Source organism: Benincasa hispida, chromosome 1 (assembly GCF_009727055.1).
Source record: "Benincasa hispida cultivar B227 chromosome 1, ASM972705v1, whole genome shotgun sequence".
In the NCBI taxonomy this organism is placed as follows: Eukaryota; Viridiplantae; Streptophyta; class Magnoliopsida; order Cucurbitales; family Cucurbitaceae; genus Benincasa; species Benincasa hispida.
The window spans coordinates 20,238,010-20,264,216 of NC_052349.1; the positions used below are offsets into that span (position 1 = coordinate 20,238,010).

The 26,207-nt window shown below is 36.3% G+C and overlaps 1 protein-coding gene and 1 long non-coding RNA gene across 3 annotated transcripts in view; both read left to right on the forward strand.

Annotated features, from left to right (window-relative positions):
• Positions 1-26,207, forward strand: part of LOC120073223 (serine/threonine-protein phosphatase 4 regulatory subunit 3-like) — a 72,797-nt gene that overhangs the window by 17,287 nt on the left and 29,303 nt on the right. For both annotated transcript variants that reach the window (XM_039025942.1, XM_039025949.1), the window contains exons 2-5: positions 9,869-9,949; positions 10,096-10,195; positions 10,407-10,491; positions 10,573-10,622. In XM_039025942.1, coding sequence (XP_038881870.1) covers positions 9,869-9,949; positions 10,096-10,195; positions 10,407-10,491; positions 10,573-10,622 — 316 coding nt within the window. The remainder of the gene's footprint in view (positions 1-9,868; positions 9,950-10,095; positions 10,196-10,406; positions 10,492-10,572; positions 10,623-26,207) is intronic.
• Positions 10,637-19,237, forward strand: LOC120073240. The gene is made up of 2 exons (XR_005480707.1): positions 10,637-18,423; positions 18,556-19,237. It is a non-coding gene; the product is annotated as an uncharacterized LOC120073240 (long non-coding RNA).

Genomic DNA, 26,207 nt, shown 5'->3' on the forward strand with positions numbered 1-26,207 from the left:
TGGAAAATTTGGATCGAGTCTACGCAGCCCATTGATTAATATTTAAAAAATCTGGAACAGTTCCAATAAATATGCAGCTTACATTTTGGGAAATGGTTTGATTATTTCTTTTTGGAGTGATCCTTGGTGCATGGATTGGTCCTTCAAGGGAACATTTCCTCTTCTATTTCGGATTGCCTCCACCCCAAATGATAATGTAAATGCTCATTGGGATACAACAACTTCCTTATGGAATTTACTCTTCCGTCGACCTCTAAAAGAAGAGGAGATTTTAGAATTCTAGCAGCTGTTAAGTAATTTGGAAGGGAAAAGATTATCCCAATCACCTAATTCTAGAATTTGGTCTTTGGAATCATCGGGCAAGTTCACTGTTAAATCGCTTTCCAAACATTTAATCGCTTCATCTTCTATGGATAAGGGCATTTTTCGGGCTTTATGGAAGTCTAAGAGCCCCAAAAGAATTAGATTCTAGTATGATCCATCTACGACACCCTCAATTGTGCAGCCACATTACAACATAAGTAGAAAAGTCATTATTTATCTCCTTCCATTTGCGCTCTTTGCTTAGCATCCAGTGCGGACCTACAATATTTATTTTTTCAATGCCCATTCTCTAGTAAGTGCTGATGGAAGTTGTTCTAATTTTTTAACGTGTCTTGGGTTTTTGGGAATTCTTCTTGAAATAATGTATCGGAATTGCTAAGTGGTCCCTCACTTTCACGCAAAACCCAAGTTCTATGATCAAGTGCAGTTCAAGCTATATGGTCAAAACTTTGGTTTGAATGGAATGAAAGTCTTTCATGACAAACCCATTGATTGGTTAGAGCATTTTGCTTCGGCATGACTTCTAGCATCCTCATGGAAAAGGTATCACTTGTCCAGAGGAGGTCGCTTAACTCTATGTAATGCGGTTTTGGCCAATCTTCCCACTTCTACATGTCCTTATTTCTAATGCCTTGCTTTGTGATTTTTGAATTGGAGAGAATTTTACGTAATTTTTTCTGGGAAGGCCATAAAGGCAGCAAGCTGAATCATTTGGTAAAATGGGAGTCAGCTTCCAAATCTCTAATTAATGGAGGCCTTGAGATTGGTAATCTGAAAAACAGAAATACAGTGTTGTTGTTTAAATGGAATTGGAGGTTGCTAAAGGAACAAGACTCCGTATGGTGCAAAGTTGTTAAAAGTATTCATGGAGTTGACCCACATCTTTGGCACACATCAGGCAATTGTGGTTTAAGCTTGAGAAGTCCTTGGATCAGCATCTCAAGAACATGGAGTGAATTAGGATCCCTCGCTAAGTTTAAACTAGGCAATGGAAGGAATACTTTCTTTTGGACAGATTCATGGTGTACAGAAATACCTTTTAAAGACTGTTTTCCTAAGTTGTTCCGATTAGCTTCTACTCCAAAAGGCAGTGTCAATGATCATTGGGACCCGGTTATTTTTTCTTGGAACCTCTCACTTTGAAGGCAACTAAAGGAAGAGAAGATCATTGAAGTTCAACAACTGCTAAGCAAGATTGAGGGTAGTAGAATTTCACATTTACTGGATTTCAGATTGTGGTCTTTGGATGCTTCAGGAAGGTACACGGTTAAATCTTTGTCAAAATATTTGATTGCTTCTTCTCCAATTGATAAAGCATGTTATAAAGCTCTTTGGAAATCAACGAGTCCTAAAAGAATAAATATTTTGGTGTGAATTCTTCGATATGGTTCCCTCAATTGCTCATCCACATTACAACTCAAGTTACAGAACAAACTTATTTCACCCTCAATATGTCCTCTTTGCTTAGCTAACGGGGAAGAAATGCAACATCTGTTTTTTGATTGTTCCTTTTCAAGTAATTGTTGGTGAAAATTATTTTTTTGCTTCGGTGTGCAATGGGTTTTTGGGAATTCAGTTAAGGAAAACATTCTTCATTTGTTGGTTGGCCCTTCTCTTGCCTACAGAGCTCAGATATTATGGGCAAATGCAGTTAAAGTTTTGGTTTAAACGTAACCAAAGAGTTTTCTATGATAAATTTATAGATTGGCCTGACAGATGGGGTCAGCCTGACTACTAGCTTCTACTTGGAGTTCACAATCCAAGCATTTTGAAGATTATTCTATCTAGGATATTTGTCTTAATTGGAATGCGTTTTTATTCTTTATGTAATCAAGACAAGTGTTTAGTTTGTTCGTAATCTCTGAATTATTGTATCTCGTATTGGAAATGATGAGGGTACTATGAGGGTGTCGACATAGTTGAGATGGTCGGGTGCACTTACTGATAATTAGTTTTTAATTTTCAGTTCCTGTTTGCTTTGGTTTGATATTTTGTCTCTTTGTATTTTGTCTCATTGTAATTGAGCTATTGCTCTTTTCATTATATCAATGAAAAGTTTTGTTTTGGTTAAAAAAAAAAAAAGATTACACAAGATATATGCCTCAATTGGAGTGACTTTATTTCTAACGCTTAATTATGTTGATTATATTTAAGTCTCTGTGATGTTTTGTCAATGACTTATATGTCCCATTTTGAGGTTATTTTGCAATAGGAAATGATGAGGGTGCTAAGATTGTGTCAACCTAGTTGAGAGTTGAGATAATCTGGTGCATCTAGTGATCCTTATTTTTCTTGAGTTGTATGATTTCTTTATTTCCTTGTAATTTGAGCACTTGTTTCTTTTCATTATATCAATGAAAAGTTTGTTTCCGTTTCAAAAAAAAAAAATAATAATAAAAGAAAATGACCGCCATTAGCATAAGACTGGGAGTAGGGTGGTTGGCTCACTAGTCACCACCAATAACCAACATACTAATATGATATATGGCCAAAACTTTTTTCTCAATATAAAATTTGGTTTAAAAGGTGCTACAACTTCATGCTAGGTATAGGAGATCATAATAGATTTTGTGATAACCATTGGTATCTCTCTCTCTCTCTTCCCTTTCTTTTTTCTTCTTCTTCTTCTCGGGATTTGTTCCGAAGGAGGAACGAAGTCACAAAAAACGGAAGAGAGAGTTGTCATAAAAGAGTTGCTTTGAAAATTTGATTGAAGAAGTAACAACTTAAGATGCTGAATCAGAAGAGTGACTTTCCCTAAACAATATCATAGGAGCTTTTATTATTTTAAAGAGACGAAGACGAGGATCTGGTATTTGGAGAATTCAGATAATTTCTTGCTTAAAAAGTGTGGCATTAAATTTTGTTTTCTCAGGAGAATCAAAGAAATTTGGGAACAAATCATGTTCGACATTTCTTTCTTTCTTTCGTTTTAAAGAAAACCTAATTTTTCATTGAATTAATAAAAAGAGTCTAATGCTCCATATACAAGGGAACAAAATATTCAAAGTAAAACATAAGACAAACATAATATCAAGAACAACATTATAAGACATAAGACACGAAATAAGCTAAGCTGAAAAAACAAATGTCCCCCAATTTAGTCAAATATCTTGGATGAAAAAATTCCCAAAGAGCTTAGAAAGAGAGCATCAGGTAGAGGCATTGATCCTTGCAATTTCTTCTTCTTCTTCTTCTTCTTTTAGGGAAATATAACTTTTTATTGATAAAATAAAAGGAGACTAATGCTCAAAGACACAATAATCTTCAATAGGATAGAGAAATTGGGGAAAAAAAGAAGAAAAAAATACTATTGAGATTCAAGGAGGAGAAGACAAAAAAAGCAAACTCTTAAAACCTAACCAACCAGCTCCAGAAAGGAAAGCAAAACTAGAGATCACATAAATCAAAAAGCCAAAGTCGATAGAAGTCCGAAAAGCTAACGAGGTAAGAAATCCAATAAGGTCGGAAGTGCAAGGATCAAACCACAAAAAAAACCAACTTCTAAACTGTCGCTTCCAAGAATATAGCTACTAGGAGAAGAAAATGCAACTTCTTTGGTTTATGAGAAATCCAAAAAAAAAAAAATAGTACAATCCTTGGGCAAAACCGTCAAACTATGCTTTAGCTGAAGGAGAGCAAGGAGGAATTGATTCCAACTTTCTTTCTTGGAACAAAAACAAACTTTTCATTGATATAATGAAAAGAGAAAAATGCTCAGAGTACAAGGAAACATAAAATCATACAACTCAAGAGAACTATGGATCAGGCGATGCACCAGATTATCTCAACTAGGTTGACACAATCTTAATATCCTCATCATATCCTATTGCTAAATAACCTCAATACAGGATATATATAAGTCATTAAATGATACATCAAAAAGACTTAAAACATAAAAATATGTTTAAAACATAAAAACATAATGAACATAATTAAGTGGTGGAAATAAAGGCGTTCCTGTTGAGGCATATGTCTTGTATGGAGTAATCAACAAAGAACTTTGATTGTGAACTCCACGAAGATGCTAGAAGCCGTGCTAAAGCAAAATGATTTGACCAATCAATGGGTTTGTTATGAAAGACTCTTTCATTCCGTTCAAATCAAAGCTTTGACAGTATAGCTTTAACTGCATTCGACCATAAAACTTGGGTTTTGCGCGAAAGTGAGGGACCACCCAACAACTGTGGAACATTATCTCAAAATTAATTCCAATTGAAAACCACATTTTTCAATCAAAGTGGAGAACTTGGCAAGAATTGTAGGAGACAATTCTGCTTGAACATTTTCACCCTTCTCAAACAAAGTATCAAAACCATCTATAAAGTAAGAGTCTCCTCAACAAAAGCATCTTGCGCTAGAGAATCCAAAATATCCTCACTGCTTAAACTAACATATGAATCTCCATCAGAATCGTAACTAGAAGGAGTGTCCTTAGGAGGTGTATGACTATAAACTCCTCTTACAAAAGAAATATTTGATCTTGGAACTTTAATGGTTGATTGGCTGAAGATCGATCTATAAGACACAGGATGTGTCTGTCGGTTGTGAATCAACTAATAGGAGATGTGTACCAGACTCCTCCAAAACATATGAATTGAACTCAAAATATTCTTTTGCGGATGACTGCTTCTTTTTTGTTCGACTGTCAGAAATAGGATAATAAGAAATTAGGGGGGGGGGGGAGCTCAATTTAGCCAAACGGATAGTGCCAGAATCATCCCTGAATTTTCTCCGGAAAAAAGTATGGACTGGAATTTGCAGAATTTCAGCTAAAGAGTTTTCAACCCAACTCAGATGAGAGAAAGTGAGAGGTATTGGCATATTAAATATTTCTTATACAGCAGCTCAAATAATCCATGACACTCAAACTGAAGTAATAGAGGGATAGACTGGCCAACGTAGAGGGGGTAGGACACAAGCAATTAGCAGCCATAGAAAAGAAGGGAAAAACAAGGAGAAGAGAACGGGGGCAACAAAGGGGAAAGATGGGGAAGGAACAGACGGGTGAAGGAAGAAAGATGAGAAAAAAGAAGGGAGTCGGAGGTTGTTTGGAGAAGAAGAAGGTGGGTTAAAAGCATGGATAAAATACTGCTAGGGCTGGGAGAGAGGTCAGGGCGAAGGTGGTTGGAGGTTGGCCAGAAAGGTATGGAGAGGCTTGAGACGAGCGACGATCGGAGAAGGAACGGAGGGACAGCTAAGTCATTTTCGGGGAGAGAGGACGGAAGATCCGGGGGAATTCAAAGTCACGAGGTTTACCTCCATTGATCCTTGCAATTTCGAAACGATCTACTATTGAAGGATTTATCATAGAACACCCTTTGGTTTCTTTCAATCCATAATTCAGCAAGCAATGCCTTGATAGCATTAACCCATACTAATCGAGATTGATGCTTCAAAGAAGGACCAGTTAATAATTGAGATTGGTGCTATGGGTGTGTCAACCTAGTTGAGATAGCTAGGTGCATCTGTTGATCCCTAGTTCTTGTTATTTCTTAGTTTCTTGTAATTCGAGCATTAGTCTCTTTTCATTTCATGAATGAAAAGGGTTGTTTCCGTTTAAAAAATAGAACCGATTAGTATGTGAAGAATGTTGGCTTCAAAGAAGGCTCCAAAAACCGAATGAAGATGAAAAATAACCTGAAGCTTCTTCCAGCAAGCAAGAGAATAGCAGCAATCAAAAAATAAATGTTGAAGATCTTCACTGGCAGCCATACATAACGGAAAGATTGATGGAGAAAGGGAGTGAGATGGAAATTTTCTTTGAAGAACTGAAGAACAATTTAAGTATCCCAAGAGCATTATCCAAATAAGAACGTTAATTCTTTGTGGACTATTCAACTTCCATAAGCGTTTTAAAATCTCCTTATCCATACTTTCTGCTGCTGTTAGTTTCTTGACAAGATTTAACTGGAAAAATTCCAGATGACTCCAAACCCCACCTTCTAGAATCTGAGACATTCCCCACTGACTTACTGGATAACACTTGAAGAAGCTGCTGAAATTTCAGAACTTCTTCTTCTTTGAGTAATCTTCTAAAGTAAACAGCCCATGACAATGTTCAGAAACTGAACCGTTTGGAAACTTCGCTACTCTGTAGAGCCGAGGAAATCTCAGGCTAAGAGCTGAATAATCAATTCGTGGGTCATTCCAGAAAGAGATTTGATTACCATCACCAAGTTTGAAAGAAGCAAAACCTTCTACTTGCAACCATGTTATTGAAATACTGATTCATGAACTTCTAAGGCTCATACTACTTTTTTCAGTTGTATGCCATGAGTAAGAGTCTCTACCGTAAATGGCATATATTATTTTACTCATAAGGCATCTGATTCTTGAAACTACGAAACTATACTTTGCTCCATAAGGTATTTCCTTCAAAAGGAAAAAACGAAATCTGTGGACAAAAGGCTAAAGCGTCCATTCTTTAGGATCTAAGGTTGGAAAGGAACATCATTTGAGGGAGGGTTATGTAGGCAAATTTGTGACTACCCTTTTTGGTTATTTGGTGCTAATTGGTTGCTTTTGTATAAGCTCTTAGGTGAGTTGTGAATAGGGTGTGCAAGATTTGAGTGGATCTAACTTGCTTGGTCCAAGTTCTTAATTTTTTTTTTTTGGTTTTCTCAGTTTAATATTTTAAAAAATAGAAATTTTCTGTTTGATTATCCGTTTCCCTTTTAAAAAATAAAAAAAGTTCTGCCATGCTAAAATTTTCAATTAACTTTAAAAAATCCTCTAAGCAAAGATGATATCTTGAAAGCTTGTTTCTCAAAACAGAAAGAAAAAACTTTAAAAAATCCTCTAAGTTTAGCCTACCGCCAAATATCCCAAAACCCAGCCCGTAGTCCAATCTCATTTTCAAACCCTGAATCTCTCATCTCTCTCTTCCTTCCAATTTCCATCAAACTCTCTTTCTCTCTCCCTTTCCCTCTCTCTCTCTCTCCTCTCCTCTCCTCTTCAAGTTTTCAAATGTCAGCCACCTAATTCACTTTTTTATCCTCCTCTCCATCTCATTGTTGTCGATGGCTCACTCTCTTACTACCACCTACCAGTGCTGCCTCGCTTGGGAGGCCCCTTTGAAATTGTCTCACTGTTCTCATTTCCTCACTTTATACCTCTCTCACCGGCTGTCTTATGGTTGCTTGCTGTTAGGTGTAATGTGAAAGCAAAAGTCGTCTAAAAACCAAACCGAACTACTTGGTTGAATTTTTAATCGAAATTGAGGCAAACATTAGTTTCCTTGGTTTATGACACTTCACAATTGTGGTATATGTTCGGTTATCAGTCTTGGCGAAAAATGGCTAAACTAGACTGTGCACATCCGACTTGTGATGATATCTTTTCCTCTCTTCTGTTTTTTATTTTTTTGTTTTTATTTTTATTTTTAAATAATGCTGTTCCTTGTAAAAAATGTTTAGTTGCATAGAATTTCCAATATTTGTTATTGTGATATAACATTGTTTATAATATTATTGCCAGTGTTTTCTAAAGCTGAAGGTGCAAAAAGAAATGTGGTTTTTTTGAGAGACACTATATAAAAAGTACTACATAAAAAGAGAAAGCATAGTTTTTGTGGGAATATGAAAAGAGAACCTAAAATAAGGAATTTTGCATTCAGGTTTTGTAATTTTTTTTAGTTCATAAACGAGGAAAATCCTAATTATTATTATTATTATTTTAAAATAATGAGAAAACCCCAAGGCTAGGCCTTTGGGCCTTAGGGGTTCACATAAGGCGCGCACCTAATGTATGCTTTGCTTTTTCAACATTCTATCTCACTTGTGGGCTTGGAAATTTATAGAAGGCCAACATGTGGAAATCAATATTAATTGGGGAAGAAATGTTTCATTTTCCCAGATTGCTAGCGGACTACACGGATTAGATCTCCTCGGTTTAATTTAATTTTAAGCCACTTTTGTATTTGTTTGTTCGGTTTTGTTTAGTTTTGGCTTATGTTAAAACTGTGTAATCTTGTAACTCTTTTGTATGGGCTGAATTTTAATCTTGGTCTTATTGCTCTTGAGGATAGTTTGTACGAAAATGATGTGGGTGCTAGGGGGGTGTCAACCTAGTTGAGATGCTTTGGTGCACCTCTTAATCCATAGGCCTTTTAGCTCTTTGTATAATTCTCTTGTATTTTGAGCACTAGTCCCATTTCATTAATATTAATGAAGAGGCTCGTTTCCATTTTTTTTTTTTTTTTTTAAAAAAGGAAAATTGGGGAGGAAATGACTTTACATTTAAACACAAGTCCTCCTATTTTGATGCCATGTTAAATCACCAATCAACTCAAAGGCTAAGTTGATGAGTAGTGGTAAATTTAATTACATCAATACTTCAAAAGAATACAACAATTGGCTTCTTGGTGGGGTTCAAACTCATTAACTATTAGAAATTGGAAGGTCTTCGTGTAGTAGACCTTCTTGGGGTTCTCTCTAACCTGCATTTAGGTTGTATCATGTAGGGATGCAAGTTAAAATTGTCAAAACTGCTCGAAACCGCTGGTGGTTCGAGTGCGGTTTGGTCCTTCCAGTTGCTGACGGTCTGATGGCCGGAGAAATTGATGATAATTGGTTGGTGGCAGTTCTATTAAACAATACTCCGAATGAAACCGAATCAACCGATTACTCGAACAATGAAACCAAATTGACTTCGTTTCATCTTCTTCTTCCATTTATCGCATGTGATGCAACTGCAAACCTCATGACTCACCATCTTCTTCTTCAATCTTCATATTTTCCAAGTAGAGAGTCTATAGAGAAAGATGTTTGAGAGAGAGAAACCAAAAATGAAAAACAAAAGGAATCAGAGAGATGAGGGAGAGAATTGCAAAGATAGCTGTTTTTACCCCTTAATTTCAAAATTTCCATTACCCTTACAAGTTACTAATTTACCCAGCGCTTAGGGTCAAGTAAAATGTTGTACGTTTACACCAGTGCATGTGTCAACAAATAATTAATGAAGTAATTTTTGTAGATAAATTAATGAAGTATTTTTTCTTAGAAGAAAAAAGAATAATAAATTGTATTTTTCAATGTAAATCGTCAATTGTACTTCTTTTTGAGCCAAGTGCCTTTGCGTGTGTCAGTCACTTAATGATGTAGTTTTCATTGAAACCTGAACAAAAACATGTAACTTTTGCAAAAATAAAAGTACGTGCTGGTTGCTGTTCGGTTTGGTTTGAGTATTAGGCGGTTCAGTGTTGGTTTTTCTAATTTTATTCTTTGAATTTTTGGTTCGGCACCGGTTTTGCACAATAATTGAGCCGAACCGAACCGCTTGTGCCCCTAGTATCATGTATGCTTTTGTGGCTTTTGTACAATCCTCACAGTTGCTTATAAAGAAAGCTGGAGATGTACAATTCAAATTGAAATGCTTGATGTGGCCTTTGGTTTATAATTTTTAATGGTGTGCATGAATTGTGTTTTCTTGTTCCTTTTAATATCATTGAGGTCTTATCGTCTAGGATGCCTTGCGTCAGGATGAAAATTGCTACAAACCCAAGTAATTAAATTAATTTAAAATTTTGTAAATATTTTTTCAGCGTGTTAAGGTTTACCGTTTGAATGATGATGGCAAGTGGGATGACCAAGGAACAGGCCATGTCACTGTTGACTACGTGGAGGTTTGTCTGACTTCTTGATCTGATTGATGTTTCTGAAACAATGAAGGGCTTGATCCATACAACTGCCCTGCATTTTGTTATAAAATTTGTAATCATCAGAGAATTAATTTGGCACTTTTGTTTAAACTTATATGTTATTATCATAGAGGTCAGAGGAGTTGGGGCTGTTTGTCATTGACGAGGAAGACAATGAGACATTACTTCTGCATCGTATCAGCTCAGATGATATCTACAGGAAGCAAGAAGGTACTACTGAATTATTCCCTGACACTTAAATCACTTCGATAATGGTTTGGAGGTTTGGCCTCTTTTGCAACTTCTTCCTATTAGGAATATTATGTTTCTTATTCAAAAAGCAAAGGAAAGAAAAGAAAAATAAGATGCAGACCAGCAGCATGATTTCAAAGAGTTAGAGTTAAATATGGAATACACAATTTAAAAAATGTTTACACTGCAGATACTATTATTTCATGGAGAGATCCAGAATATTCAACAGAGCTAGCACTTAGTTTTCAAGAGGCTACAGGATGCTCTTTCATTTGGTGACGGCTAATTTTCTGATTTTACTTTGTTATATTTCTTCTCTTTGCATTAAGTTTAGGTCTAATACACTCCTTATACAGGGATAATATATGCAACGTACAAAGGAATCTTCAATTTAGTAATCTTAGCAGTAAGTGTGTACAATCTTCATATGTAGCCTTTAATTCTTGAAACTATTCATTAATTTATCTGCATGCTGTAAAGTCACCACCATTTTAGTTGTTAAAGCATGCATTTTCAATTGAATGACTCAGGTTGATCTAGTTAATGTCTATCTGATGAATAGGTTTTAACTTTTACTTGATGGTTATGGTTAGTTTATTTTATTTTCACTTCCTCTGGGAGTTTGTTTCCCTTGAACAATTTTTCTTTTCATTATATCAATGAGAAATTGTTTCGTGTTCGAATAAAAACTTGATGGATTGGGGTGGTTTAGGTCTTACAGGATGTTCACATCTATGCCACCCTCGTAGGATTAGAATAAAATATCTTCTTTCCTCGGGCCTTAATATTTTTAAAGCTCCATCAAGATTCAAAAAATATGAATTACCATGATGAATTACAATTTTATGGGGAGAGAGAGAACAGAGTGTTGTGTTTAGAGGGGATGAGAGGGACCCTAGTGAGTTGTGATCCTGGTTAAGTTTTATGTCTCTCTTTGAGCTTCAATTTTGAAGACTTTTTGTAACTACTCCTTAGGTAAACATTTTGATGGGGTTTCGTAGGTTTGGTTATTTTTTTTGTTTAAGCATGTATTCTTTCATTTTTTTTTCTCGGTGAAGGTTGTTATTGCTATATAAAAAAGGAAGAGAAATTAGTATTCTGACCTTAGATATCTTTTTTTTGGGGGTTCTTCAACTTTTCTTAGATGATGTCTGTCACGATGCTGACCTTACTCTACCTTCCAACCCCACCTCTAATGGCTCCCAAACCTTAACGTTGCTTCCATAGCAGTCTATAAGCCCACCATTGCAACACCTATTACTAGTATAGAGCTAGTTTGTAGCACTCACATTCATGCGTGGTAGTAGAACTGAAACTGGCAGACAGTATTGCTAATTCTGATTCTTATAGGGTGTTTGAAGTGCTAAGTTGGTTATTATTATTATTTTTTTTGAAACAGAAACAAGACTTCATTGATATAATGAAAGAGCCTAATGTTCAAAGTACATGAGAGGAAACAAAGTATTAACTTCAAACATGCCAATACAAGGCAATGGCCAAAATACAACATAAAGATGAATACTCTCAGGAAAAATTAAAACAATCCAAATGAACACATAACAAAAGAGAAATCCACTATCCAAATGAACACTTAAACTTGAACAAGCCCGAAACAAAAAGATGAAAAGCTTGCAAGGTTGAACTTGAAACTAATGAAGACCGACTAAGCATGATTGCTGAAAAATCAAGCCCAAAGAACAATAAGACAGCTGCTGCAACAAACCAAATGTTGATAAGGAAGAACTCTGAACTTTGAGCTTGATAGGGCAAGTAACCACTGCTGAGGAGCCTAAAAAATACAACTTTGATGTTGAGCAAAAAAAAAAAAAAATCCCATGACATGAAATCCCAAGCCAAAGATAAGGAAACATTCGCAAAGATAAGAAATACTGAAGCCACTAGCTGATAAAAGCGAAGAACGTTGCTAAATAAGCTTTGAAGAAGAAATGCACCAAAAGAGCTGGGATGAAAATCAAACTCCCATCACAGAATCAAACACTTTAAACCAATTTAATCAAAACCAGCATCTTCAGAAGAATAACCACAGAACTTTTCTGGATATAGAAGAAACACCGAGAATTCAAAATCTAGAAGAATTAAAGTGAATTGTGATGAATAACCCTTCTGTGCTTCAAACCATGAGCTTCAATTAATAGTCCATGGATTACAATGTTTCAAAAGGCTAAAGGCGCCTGAAGCATTTTCTCATAGAGAGACGAGACGTAAGCCTCATTTTAAATTAAGAAAATATATTTAAATCATAAAACATAAAATCTCATATATTTTTAACATTATAATATTCCTTAAAAGTACATAACATACTAAAAAAAAATCAAGATATAGAAAAAAAAATCTCAATATTCCACCAAAAAAAAGTACAAAAGATGTGTACTTGAATAGGATCGATACAAGATACAGTATCAAGAGACACACCCGGGCATCTCAACTAGGTCGACACCCCCTTAGCGTCCTCATCATATCCATAGAACTCAGACAAAGACGGAAAATATGAAGCTTACAGAATATTTGAAAAAACAGAGAAAACATCCTCTTTTTTAAGGCCAAAATACAAGCCAAAAGGGAAACAAGAGAATCATAAAATAAACCTAGCTACTTGAGTCTTCAAAATTGGGTAGTAATGATCCTTCTCCTTGAAACATATTCAAACTGGGAAGATGAATGCTTGCCAATTCAAACATAAATCTTGAAGTGAGTAGGCTTCAAAGTGCTGTGAAAGAGAACACCATTGAGAAGCATTAAGTTTGGCGGCCTCATGGTGGAAGAACCAAGTGTGTTCTTTATCTTGAAAGATTCTTTGATTTCTTTCGAATCAAATTTCAACTAATATTGCTTTTACTGCATTGCACCAAATCAGATTTGGGGCTTTTTTGAGGATAGGACCAGTGAGTAACTGCTGAACATTCTGTTTACAAGTAAAGTCGAACACCCAGCTGATATTGAAGGATTTAAAAAGGACTAACCAACAATTTCTTGCGAAGAAACAGTCAAAGAACAAGTGTTGCAAGTCATCCCCTGCTGATTTACATAAAACACATTGATTCGGAGAAATAAAATGGGAGGGCAGCTTGTGTTGCAGAACTGATGCACTGTTTAAGGATCCAAACAGCAAGATCCAGACTATAATGTTCACTCTTCGAGGGCTATTGGTCTTCCACAAAGCTTTTAAAAGGTGGGTGTCAATAGGTGAGGCCAAGGCAAGATGGTTAGACAATGATTTTACCGTGAATGAACCACTTGCTTCTAAAGACCAAGATCGAGAGTCAGGTCTGGAAGAAGGCTTTATGCTGGAAATCAAGGAGAGCAAAGTCTGAAATTCTGGTATTTCTTCTTTTTTTAATAGTCTTCTGAAGGACAGAGACCAAGAAAGTGTTTGTGAATCCCAATGGTCCATAATAGAACCATTTTGGTTGGAAGCAACTCTAAATAAAGAGGGAAAACTGAGTTTAAGGGGTGAATTACCAACCCAAGAGTCGTGCCAGAAAGAAAATCTGCTACCATTTCCCAGTTTGAGGACAGCCAAGGCTTCTACTTTCAACCAGATTTTTGATATGCTAATCTAAGGACTTCGAAGGCTACAAAAGGACTTTTCGAGAGTGTGCCAATCACCAAAACTTCTGCCATGAATACTCCTTATTACTTGTGCCCATAGAGAAGAATTTTCATGGAAAAAACGCCACCCCCATTTGGCAAGAAGAGCCAAATTTCTGTTTTTTAAACCTCCTAGTGCCAGCCCCCCATCTTCAACTTTTTTTGATACAATTTCCCATTTTGCCAAATGATTTAGTTTTCCTCCTTTATGTCCTTCCCAAAAGAAATTTCTCATGATTCTTTCCATAGAAGAAATGACCTTTTCTGGCATTAAGAAAGAAGACATATAATAGGTCGGTAGATTTGAAAGCACCGAATTGCATAGAGTTGCTCTACCACCTCTTGAGAGGTTGTACCTTCTCCATTTATCGAGTTTACCCTGAAACTTGTCTAACACCGGCTGCCAAAAGTCTATTTTCTTTGGATAACCACCCAAAGGAAGACCTAAGTATAAAAAAGGCAGATTTACAGCCTAACCTTGATGCCACAGCTTCTTGCTTGGATTCTTCAATATTAATTCCACATATGGCTGACTTTTCCCAATTTATTTTCTGACCGGAGCACCATTCATATAATGTAAGAGTTTTCCGGAGAATCTCTAACATTCCGTCGTCGTTTCTACAAAATAAGAGGGTGTCGTCTGCAAATTGGAGAATTGAAATATGGATATTATCCTTTCCTACCACAAAACCTTCATACAAACCTTTTTCATGAATTCTTTTGATCAAGGCTGAAAGTACTTCACTTAAAAGGAAAAGAAAAGGAGAAAGGGGATCTCATTGTCTAATTCCTCTTGATGGCATTATTCTTCCTCTAGGCCTTCCATTGATGAATATGGAGAATTTAGGATTGGATATACAGCCCATAATCCAAGATATCCATTTTGAGTGGAAGCCTTTTTCATGGAGAACTTTTTCAAGAAACTCCCAATCAACTCTATCAAAGGCTTTTTCCAAATCAAGTTTTAGTATCCAACCTTGCTTCTTTTTAGCTCTATACTCCTCAACAGCCTCATTGGCTATAAGAATTGGGTCTAGGATTTGTCTTCCTTCGATAAAGGTGCTTTGAGTGGAATTTATTAAGGTTGGCATGATCACCTTGAGCCTTTCCGCAAACACCTTAGCTATTATCTTATAAATAATAGTAGAAAGGCTTATAGGTCCAAAGTCTCTTATCCTTACTGCTTCCTCCTTCTTTTGAATTAAGCAAATAAAATTCTCCTTAATACAAGAGTTGAGTTTACCGTTGAGGTAAAATTCCTCGAAGACATCTCTAAAACCATCCTTAAACAAATTCCAGAAATGAAGAATAAACTCTACTGTTAAACCATCTGGTCCAGGAGCCTTGTTTTTACCTAAGGCTTGAATAGCACTTTTAATTTCTGCCATGTTGATTCTTGCAATCAAATGAGTGTTATCTTCAGTTGAGACTTTTGACCAAGCCATATTTAAAGGAACTGAACGAGTACCTGAGTCCTTTGTGTATAAATTGGAGAAGAAATCCAATATGATAGTTTCAATCTCTCTGTAAGATTTGGTTGGCAATCCTTGGTCGTTGAATAATTCAGCAATAAGATTCTTCCTTTTTTTAGCTGCAAGGAAACGATGAAAAAAAGAAGTATTCTCATCACCCAAAAGAAGCCAATTCAGTTTGCTATTTTGGATTAGGTCTCTTTCTTCTATTTGGTAAAGAGATATTAGGTTAGCCTTTTAAGGATAGTCTCACATCTTCTTCTACTAAAAGGTTCTCAAAGCTATCGGCTTGGAAGTATTTTTCATTGATTTCTTTCAGCAGGGTTTCTTCTCTGATTTTCTGTGTTTTTTCATGCTCTGTCAGTTATTTTTTAACACTCTGTTTTACTCTTCTTAGTCTGGAATATAAAGCAAACCCAACCCAATCTTGCTGCCCTTTTATCAACAAAGAATTTTCAATTATCCGACAACATTCCTTATTTTTTAGCCAACTATTGCAGAATCTAAAAGGGGAAGGGCCCCACTCAAAAGTACCAGCTTCAAAAAAAAGGGAAAAATGATCGGAAATGGTTCGAGCTTGTCTTGATACTCTTGAATTTTCAAAGAATTCATCATTGAGAAACAAAATATCTGTCGATGAGGGATCTTGATGGCATTACTCCTTCTCTTGACCAAGAGAATTTTCCATTGGACATACGGATTTCAATTAAACTTGATTCTCAAATAAACTTATTGAATTTTGTTATTTCTCTTGTAGATCTTTCTATTGGAAATCTTTCCTGTCTTCTTTGGAGGCAATTAAAGTCCCCTCCAAGGCACCATGGCTTATCACAAGATTCTAATGTGGAAGACAATTCAGCCCAAAGGCTGTCCCTTTCTCTGTAGCAATTCGGACCATACACATTTGTTATCCAACAACTTTTTCTACAAATTGTTTGACATTTTAAGGTCAGAGTATGATGCTTTTGAAATTTCTGAAACTGAAATTTTGGCTTCATCCCACATAGATAGAATACCTCTTGCCCTTCCCGAAGCTTCCACAAAAGCCCAACCTACTTCTTTAGAGCTCCATAAGCTTTTAATAAAAGGTAGATCAAAGCTGTCTTTCTTTGTTTCTTGGAGAAGAACTATATCAGGGTTTATTTTTTTCAAAAGTCTTCTGATTGCCAATCTTTTATTTCTGTCACCAAGCCCTCTGATGTTCCATGAGATGATCTTCATACTGCTATTAAGGTTTAATGAGCTTCAGACAATGATTACTCAAAAGTAAGTTCACATTTTTCAATTAGAGAATTGAGCTCCTGAAGTATGCAGTCTTTGTTAATTTCTGTTGAAAACAGTGGAATCTTCTTTTCAATCTCCTGAACTTCCTCTGCTTGGAAGAGAAATTTTAAAGCATCCCCACTACCAAAAAGGTCTTTTGCTGAGATTTGTTCAACTTCTTGAATATCTTTTTCAATTTCTTCACTGCGTACACTTGTTATTGATGTGTTTTCGAAATCATGAGAGAGTCCATGGAGTGGAGAGTCTTGTAAAAAAGAGGAACTTGGGTCTGAAGAATTGGAAGATGGCTGATTTAAAGGAAGCCGAATAAAAGAACAACTATCTAACCTTTTTGATTTGAAGTCTGGGAATTGTAGCCTTATGCAACCGTCCTCAATTAAATCCGAATTAGAAATGGAGGACCATGACTTGATAACTGACTTATTCCTTCGCACAAAATGATTGGGGTAAGGTTTGAAAAGATGTGAACCCTTTTCAGAGGTTGCTGGAGCTTCAAAGTCAATATCTTCCTTATGATGTTGAAGGGGTGTGACTTGTGTAGGGCTGACTGAAGAGGGATTGGCTGCAGAAATGGCTTCAAAATCGAAGTTCTTTGCTGAAATTTCCCCTGTTGTAACTGATTTGATGAGGTTTAAATTGTCAAATGTAGGAGAGAGAGTGCAACGACTCCTATTAAATGAGGGAGAGCCGTTTTTGTTTTGACTTTTCTGCCGAACAAAGGGGGGATTTGATATGTATTAATTCCATAGGTTCCTTCCCTTTCCTCAATAAATGTGGCTGTTCAGATTCTTTATCTACAATTTCTCCAACCGGCTGTATTAATAATTCCTTTTGCTGTAAAAAGAGTGGGAACTCTTCTACTTCCTCTGACACATTCGAGATCTTCTGAAAAGGGAGATGAAAAGACTTCTCACTCTTAAGCCGAGGTGACTTTTGGCCTTCTTCTTGATAATTTCCTTCGCGGGCTTTTGAGATATTTAAAACTTCCTTGGGGTTTTGAAGTGTCTCTTCGAATTCTTTTGCTATTTTCTTGCATATTGAGTGTGGATGTTGCTTCAAAGTTTGTTGATCGGGACTCTTTAATAAGGCTACATATGGATTTCTTGCAAATTTCGGCTTAGAATCTGAGGAAAGAAGAAAGGACCAATCTGATCCAAACTCTTCAAATTCTGCCCCTTCGTCTTTCATGGCTTGTTGGACTCGATATATATCAATTGGATTGGAGAACTGGTTGAGAATAAGATCTCCTTTGCGATTTTTGACAAGCTCATCACATTGTATATCGCCAAAATTTAGAAAAATGTTTCCACACTTTTCATCTTTAATTTCTATGGTTGCTGGTATGAAACCATAGCTATTCCTTCTTACTTTAATTCTTGCTTCCGCACAATTGATGAAATTAAGAGTATCACTTGCTACACTTTCAAGTCCTCCGAAATATGCTCCTATAGCTTCAAATGTGGCTATGCATCAATAATCCAAAGGTAGGTTGTTTATTGAGATCCAATCCCCAAATCCTTTCGCTATTGTAGGCCATGCTTTTCTTTATTCCATCTTTCAAATAAAAGATGATAAGGCCCTATTGACTGCCATTTTCCAGGTGCTTCAATCAGATCTTCTAGCTTCCCTTGGCTTAGCTTGATTAAGGCTTTGTCTTCAAACAGAGGATTGATGATAACTGATGTATGGAAGACTTGTTTCAAGTTTTCTTCTATTTCCTTCCACTCATTAAAAGCAAAGAGCTTGGAGATGATCAAAAGCTGGTTAAAGTTTTCTTTGAATACCTCTTGGCTTTTCTGGACCCAAAAAGCTTGCTTGAGATGCTTTAACTTCGATTTTGAGGTAGGCTGCAGGGTATGACCTCTTTTTTTTCTATGCCCGCAAAATTTTTCCTTCTATAACTGTTTCCTTTTTTCGTGGATCTTCTTTCAATCCATCGATGTTGAGATTTTTGTTTACTATCCTCTGAAATAGGGGGTGCAAGCTGGGAAGGGTCAAAAGAGGGCAAGGAGGTTAAGAAGTCACTTACCATAACGTTGAAGTCTTGCCATCCAGTTGTTCCATTGCCATAAGAGATATGAATATTTTTTCTACCTCCTGTCCACGGTCAGACCGCGCATTCCACGAACCATCCTCTGTTGTCATGAAATTTGGAGAGACGGATGACATTTTGATCAACTCTTTCCTTTAGAAGGAAGAATTCAAACGTTGGTCCATTCAGCAGTTGCTTTAGACCTTCATTTAGCCATTGTAACAAGGGAGAAGAGAATAGGATCTTTTGTCTTTTTTCCATATCTTCTATGTATATTCCATTGAGCACTTTTCACATACAGAAAAAGTGTTCTCCTATTTTGCAACTTTTTATTTCCATTAGGTCTGAATTGGGGGTAAGAAACTGTTTGGAGGGCATCGGAAAATAGATAGAGCAAGGGAAAGAAGAGGCAATGTGACTGATCGGAGAGGCTTAGCATCTGTGAGGGAGGAGGTGGGTGGGGGTGTTAGGATCGGTGAGGGAGAAGGCTAGGGAGGGAGGGACGAGAGGGGAGGAGAGAGGGGAGAGCATTTTTTAGAAGTTTGTAAAACTGCTGGAATTAAACCCTAATATTCCACCAATATTTTGTTACTGAAAATCTAAAGCTCATCCCCAATTTCATTATCACCGTCACTACTATAATCTTCCACAAAGTCATCATCATATCCAATAGTTTCATCTTCATTTTCATTGTCACTTTGAATATCTACTCATTCCTCTTCATCCAATATCGTTGGAGAAAATAGAAAAAGAAAGCAAGGAAATTGAACAAATAACTATAAAGAAAAGGACGAAAAAAAAAAGAGGTAAGAAGAATAACAAGAAAAAAAAGAGGTAAGAAGAATAACAAGAAAAAAAAGAGAAACAAATGAAAAGAAAGATAAAATAATAGAAATTTGATAAAAAAAAATGAAAGAAAAAAAGTAGAAAAGAATGGTAAAACACACTATGAAAAAAATTTTAAAAAAGAAAAAGAAAAAGAAAAACCCAGAGCAAAGAAAGGAAAAAAAAAAAAAAATCTCACCACTTGCTGTGTTGCTTAAAAATTTTACAGTTTCACTTGCAACTTTTTTCCATGGCTAATGCAGATTGCAGGCAGCCACTTATAATCAACTTTATAAAAATAACACAAAGAGCCTTCTGACTTTATTCAACCGATTCAGCTTCTAATTTTCAATGAATTTTCAATGTATTATTGGCCCCACAGTGGTGGCCCACCACCAAATTGAACTAGAAGACATGCAAATTGCTGGCACCGCTTGAAATTAATTCACTTCAGCATGATCCACCACCTGGGTCCATGGCCCACCAACATTATAAACAAGGCGTACGCCTTAACGCCTCAAAGGGACAATCACACAGAGGCTTACGCCTCTCTCAACAGAGGGGTAGGCCTCTTTAGATACCTTCAAGGTGTAAGCCTTAAGGCATCATACTGCCGACTTGCCTCAAGGCTTATGCCCTAATCGTTTTTTGAAACATTGGTGGGTTATAATAGTCTGTGTTTAGGGCAGACTATTTTAGTCTGAGTTATAATAGTTTGTGTTTGGGGTGCAAACTATTTTAGTATGAGTAGGAAATAGTAAACACTGTAACAAAGACGAAAAGGGAGGATGAGTAGGAAATAGTAAACATTGTAACAAATAGTAAATACTGTAGAACAGAGGGATTTGAAATAGTATTATTGTAGTTAATTGTAGGTTATAATAGTTGGAAATACCAACTATTATAATTGGAATCCCAAACATGGAGTGGGGTATAATAGCCCGCTCCACTTGAAGTAGGGGTCTTGAACAACCCCTTAATAGTTCGTGTTGTGTTTATTAAAAAAAGTTTTTGTTTAATTTCTATCAATAAATGTATTATCTTTTATTCAACTACTATTTTTCTACCATATATTAAATGCTAGTCATATTGTAAGGCCCCTAGTTATGGGAATAGTAGAATTATTAGTAGAATATTAGAATGGGAAAATTAGTGAATAGTTAGTAAGCTGATTAGGTTTTGTAGTTATTAGTTGGAGTACGTCGGGCCGATGAGTAGGAGGGCTCGGCGGTCGCTGCAAAACCTTGGGCATGAGCCCGGGCGGAGCGGCCGTTGGTGCAGATCTTGGTGGTAGTAGCAAATATTCAAAAAAGTAGGAGTACGTCGGGATCAAGGGTGTGAAGAATTTTATGTGGAATTTCTTAATTGGGAATTTGCGAGAGGATTCTTAGCCCTCTAGAATGTGCTGAGGTATATTGTAGTTTCGTTTTTGATATTGCAATATATATTTCTATCTTTTACGGTTTTTGTTATGTTCTTGGTGTTCTTGAGTGTTCTTGTTAGGAGGTATTGTATCACATACCTTATTTATATTTCCAATACTTCATTTAAATATGTATCATGTAGTTTTTATTTAAGTTACTTAGTAAATAGTTTTATCAATACATTATATGTATAATTTATTTATTTTATTTTTATTAAGCATGTCGCACTTCACTTAGATAACACAATTTTTTTGCCTCTTGGCTTGAGACGATTTAAAAACTTGTCGCCTTAAGGGGCGGACAATGTGCTTTGAAGACATTGGTCATCATCCTCTTTTAAAACCTTGTTTGATGAATTCTACAAGTTTATCAAGGAACAAGGAGTTAGTAGACTAGATCATTTGGAAAGAAAAACTGAAGTTGCTCTAGCTTTTGTGAACAACTAGCTCTGCACCTCCTCGATAAATTTCTTGTCACCTTGATTGGCTAGGACACAAGCTCACATCCAAGTTTAAAGACTTCAAACAAGTCGTAAAGGAGTGGATCAAATCCTCCCTAAGAGGCTTGTTTCCATTTCGAAAAATCCTCCTTAAGAGATGCTAAAGAACATTGAAATCTATTGATGGCTTAGGGGAAAGGAGCCCCTCCCAGCAAAATAGAGGACCCAGTTAATCGGCTGAATATAAGAGAGAAGCTTCTAAAATTGGAAGCTTTAAATGGTATTTAAGTGGGTGCAGAAGATCCAAGATCCAATTGTTGAAGGAAGGAGATGTCATCACCGAGTTCTTCTATTGTTTTTTATCATTCTTAAAAAGTAAAAAACACTGTTTCTAAATTCCTCTTGAAAGCTGGGCACAATCTCCTTAGCTGTGGAGAGATTGAGGCAAAGCAAAGACTGCTATGAAAATCTCATGCACAAAAGACCCGTGTACTTTTTCTTAGTTATGTACAGCTAAAAATGCATATTTGTGCTGCTTATAATACAACATTTCTTTTGTAATTATCCTTTTTTGATATTACTCCAACTCCACGATTGGAGAAGTTTTTGGGTATCTTCTTTTGGGAGGGGATCCCTATTCCCCCACCCTTAAGTTGTCTTTTGGGAGGGGATCCCTATTCCCCCACCCTTAAGTTGTATCTTTCCTTTAGTAGTACATTCAAGGTTTCATATCAAGAAAATAAAAATATTATACGTAGGTCCCTGTTCCTCAGTGAGACTTATGATGCTAGATCTCTTCAAAACAACATACTAACTGTCCTCATTGTTGATATGAAGCTTTAACATGTACTACTAAAGGAAATCATCCTCACCCTGTCTAACTGTGTAGCATCTCTTATCTCAAATGAGATCGTTGGAAAAAATGGAGGGTCTTATTCTAAAGGGTTATTTATTATTTTTTAGAAAAAAGAAACTATGATTCTTCCATTTCATTGATAGTATAAAATTACAAAAGAATATAATCTTTGTGCCAAAGGAATTACAAAAAATACTTCCATTAGGCAATAAGAAGGCGAGAATTTACATCTAGAAAGAGCAATATAAGTCAGCCCACTTCTGACGATCTTGCTTTCCATTGGCATTGACAAATGGGGTCCCACCTTTTTTCGTTTTGAAAATATGTGGCTTTTACACAAAGACTTTGGTGGCCTTGTCGAATATTGGTGGAAGAACACTCCTTTGCTTGGACGGCCGAGTCACGATCTTATTGTCAAACTGAAGGGTCTTAAAAAAATCCTCAAAGTGTGGAACAAAGATACTTTTGGATGTGTTCACACGCAAAAGAACCAACTCATAGTGAAAATCACATTACTGGACAACAATGAGAGTCAAATGATTGTCTCCCCATCCGTAGGGTGCAAAAAAGTAGCCTAAAAGCTCAACTCCTCTCAATGGTGGCCAAGGACGAAGTTCTTTGGAGGCAGAAGTGCAAATCAATTTGGCTTAACGAAGATGATCTGAACACCTGTTTCTTCCATTGTGTTGTGGACACTAAGAGAAGGTAAAACACCACTCTTGAAATTGTCTCTACAATTGGTATGAGCCTTCTAGCGGAATCCGATATTGTGGAGGAATTTCTGAGTTTCTTCTCCAGATTGTATTCGAAGAGGAACAAACCTTTACTTAATTGGCCGTCCCTCACTATGCAACAACCATCGCAGTTGGAATCCCCCTTCAGTGAACAGGAAATTTGGGGGGCTGTATGTGCTCTTGGTACAAACAAGTTCTCGGGCCTCGATGGATATACTGCTGAATTCTATAAAAAATCTTGGCACATCCTTAAGCCCGACATATTGAGGGTGTTTCAGGATTTCATTTTAGAAAGGTATTGTCAAGGCTAATCTGAATGAGACCTATGTATTTGTTATTCTCAAGCGGGCTGATGCAAAAAGAGTTGGTGATTTTAGGCCTATCAGTCTGACTACTGGAATTTATAAGATTTTGGCTAGAGTCCTCTCTGATAGACTAAAGAACGTTCTCCCTACCCTTACATCAGAACACCAATCGAGTTTTGTTGAGGGATGTCAGATCTTGGATGTTTTGCTTACCGATAATGAGCTTTTATTGATGAGTGGGCTAAAAAGGGTAAGAAAGGCATCGTGATTAAACTTGATATTGAAAAGGCTTTTGGTACTGTCGGTTGGGCCTTCCTTGACAACATCTTTCAAACTCGAGGTTTTGGCTACCCTCGGAGAAAATGGAATTTTTGTATTTCTTCGGCAAATTACTCCATGATTATCAATGGTCATCCTAGAGGAAAAATCCATGCTTCTAGGGGTATTAGGCAAGGGGATCTGCTTTCACCTTTCCTTTTTAATATCATTATTGATACCCTTAGTCGGTTACTAACTCGAGCGGAATTGGATAGAAAAATTTAGGGCTTTGGTATTGGAAAAGTTGGGCTTTCCATTTCTCATCTCCAATATGCAGATGACACTATATTATTCTCTATCTACAATCCAAAGCAAATCAAGAATTTATTTGAAGTTATTGATGCATCCAGTCACCAAAAGTCTGAAATTCTGGGCATCAATCTCACTTCCATATAGCTTCAGGACATTGTGGGGTTATATGGTTGCAAGGTTGGAATATGGCCAAATTCCTATCACGGGATTCCTCTTCATGGCAAGTCGACAACTCCCTTTTTGGGCCTCGGTGATTGAGAAAATTGAGCGAAGAATTAAAACATGGTCATCATCTTACATATCTAAAGGGGGGAGTATTCAAGCCTCATTAAGCAACCTTCCTAGCTATTATCTTTCCCTTTTCGATCTTCCTAGCGAAGTGGCCAATATGATTGAAAAGATCTTTCATGACTTCTTGGGGAAAGGGAAGGAAGGTAGCTATTTGTTGGGACTAAGTTACCTCCCACAATCCATCAGTGGCTTAGGGATGACCAATCTCAAGTTAAGAAACGAGGGTCTCCTTGCAAAATGGATTTAGCGCCTCAGGATGTATAGATATGCTTTATGGCGAAGCTACATTTGCCCCCTACCCTATATATAAGTAGAAATTAGAAAAATCTTTATGTAAAATTTATTAATAATAAAGAAGCAATACCGATCCTCTTGAGATCATGGCCAAATTTGGAACATTCTTGTGCGGTAACAAAGCTGGTATCAAAAGTCCTTGGAAAGCTTAGTACTGATGCCAACCTTTTGTGGATCAACATGTTGCTGCAATTTTAGGCCATGGGAGTTCCATTTCTTTCTGGTATGGTGCTTGGGTGAACAATATTCCATTGCATAGATCTTTTCCCAACCTATTTGCACTGTCTGATGTAGTAGGATTAGGTAAATTAGGTTATTATGGTCAAATCCTTAATTGATTAGGATCGAGATTGGTTTGTCCTATCTCCAACCTTTTGTGGATGAACGTGTTGCTGCAATTTTAGGTCGTGGGAGTTCCATTTCTTTCTCGTATGACGCTTGAGTGAACAATATTCCAATGCATAGATCTTTTCCCAACCTATTTGCACTGTCTGATGTAGTAGGATTAAGATAAATTAGGTTATTATGATCAAATCCTTAATTGATTAGGATTGGTATTGCCCATGATTGATTAGAATTAGATTATTTTCCTTGGTTTATTATGATTAGGATTAATTTCTTTGATTAATTAGGATTATGATTAGTTTGCTTTCCATTTTTCTATAAATAGAGATATTGTCTTCTTGTATTGGCAACTTTTCATTCATAATAAAGACTTTTTTGGATTCTTGGAGAGCTCTCTCTTTTTATCTCTATAGGCTACATCAATTTGGTATCAGAACAGTCGTCTAGGCCAACATTGACTGCCGTCAAAGGAAGACTAGGAACCTTTTGGTGATGCCGATCGCAAAAGGGAGTTTTGTCAGCTGTGTTGGTTGTTGAACAATGCCCCCTTTAAATTCTGGAAAAGAAAGAAAATATCGAGTTTTTTTTTTTCAAGATTTTGTAAGAATAGACTATTATCGATTAAGGAAGACGCCGAAGAAAAAGTATAGTAGTTGGTATAGGCAAGAAAGTCAAATTTACTCTCAAAAGCATGCTGGAATTTAGACTCAAGTGATTTAGAAGAAGAATTTCAACATAATAATTTTGCTCATGCTCGATTTTCTCAAAGAACCTTTCATTATCCACATTTGAAATCTGATTATAGTGATTCTAACAATTCTGATGAAGATACTAATGTAATTTGGAACGAAATAACAAGGCGACATTATCAACAAAGAGCTCGACGATCCAATCAATCTAGTTTCTCAAGAAATTGACATAAGAATTGGGAGTTAGATGATTTAGGAAATGATTTAGAGTGTGAAAGAAATTATTATGACCAACATCGGAGAACACCCATGAATCATTCCAACATAAATTTGGAGGTCGAAACATTTTCAAGAAAACATAAATATTCAAATAAAAACATCTATCACAAGGACTTTTGAAAGAGAATGAATGAAATTTGTGTCCTTCTGGGAAAAAATTCAAGAAAGGCATAATTATAATCTTCCAGATTTTCCAAGAAACCATAAAAAATTGCATTTAGTCACTCAAGAAGATCAAGAACTTGTCCAAATGGGTTGTGAAATTGCGCAAAAACTGAACGGAGTAGAAGAAAATAAAAAATCAATTGAAGACGATTCGAATAAGGAAGGTAGAAAGATTGAAAAGGAACTTACAGAAGAAGAAAAAATTGATGGGACTAACACGAAGGTTGCTCAATTCGAACTAGATGATGAGGAACAATTAATCGATGAAATCAACGATGGAGGTATTGAAGAAGATGAAGCTACTGGATCCGCCATTGTCACTCTCTCGAAGCTCTATAATGGGAGTTCATTTCTTCGCTTAAGGTTCAGTGGAGATTT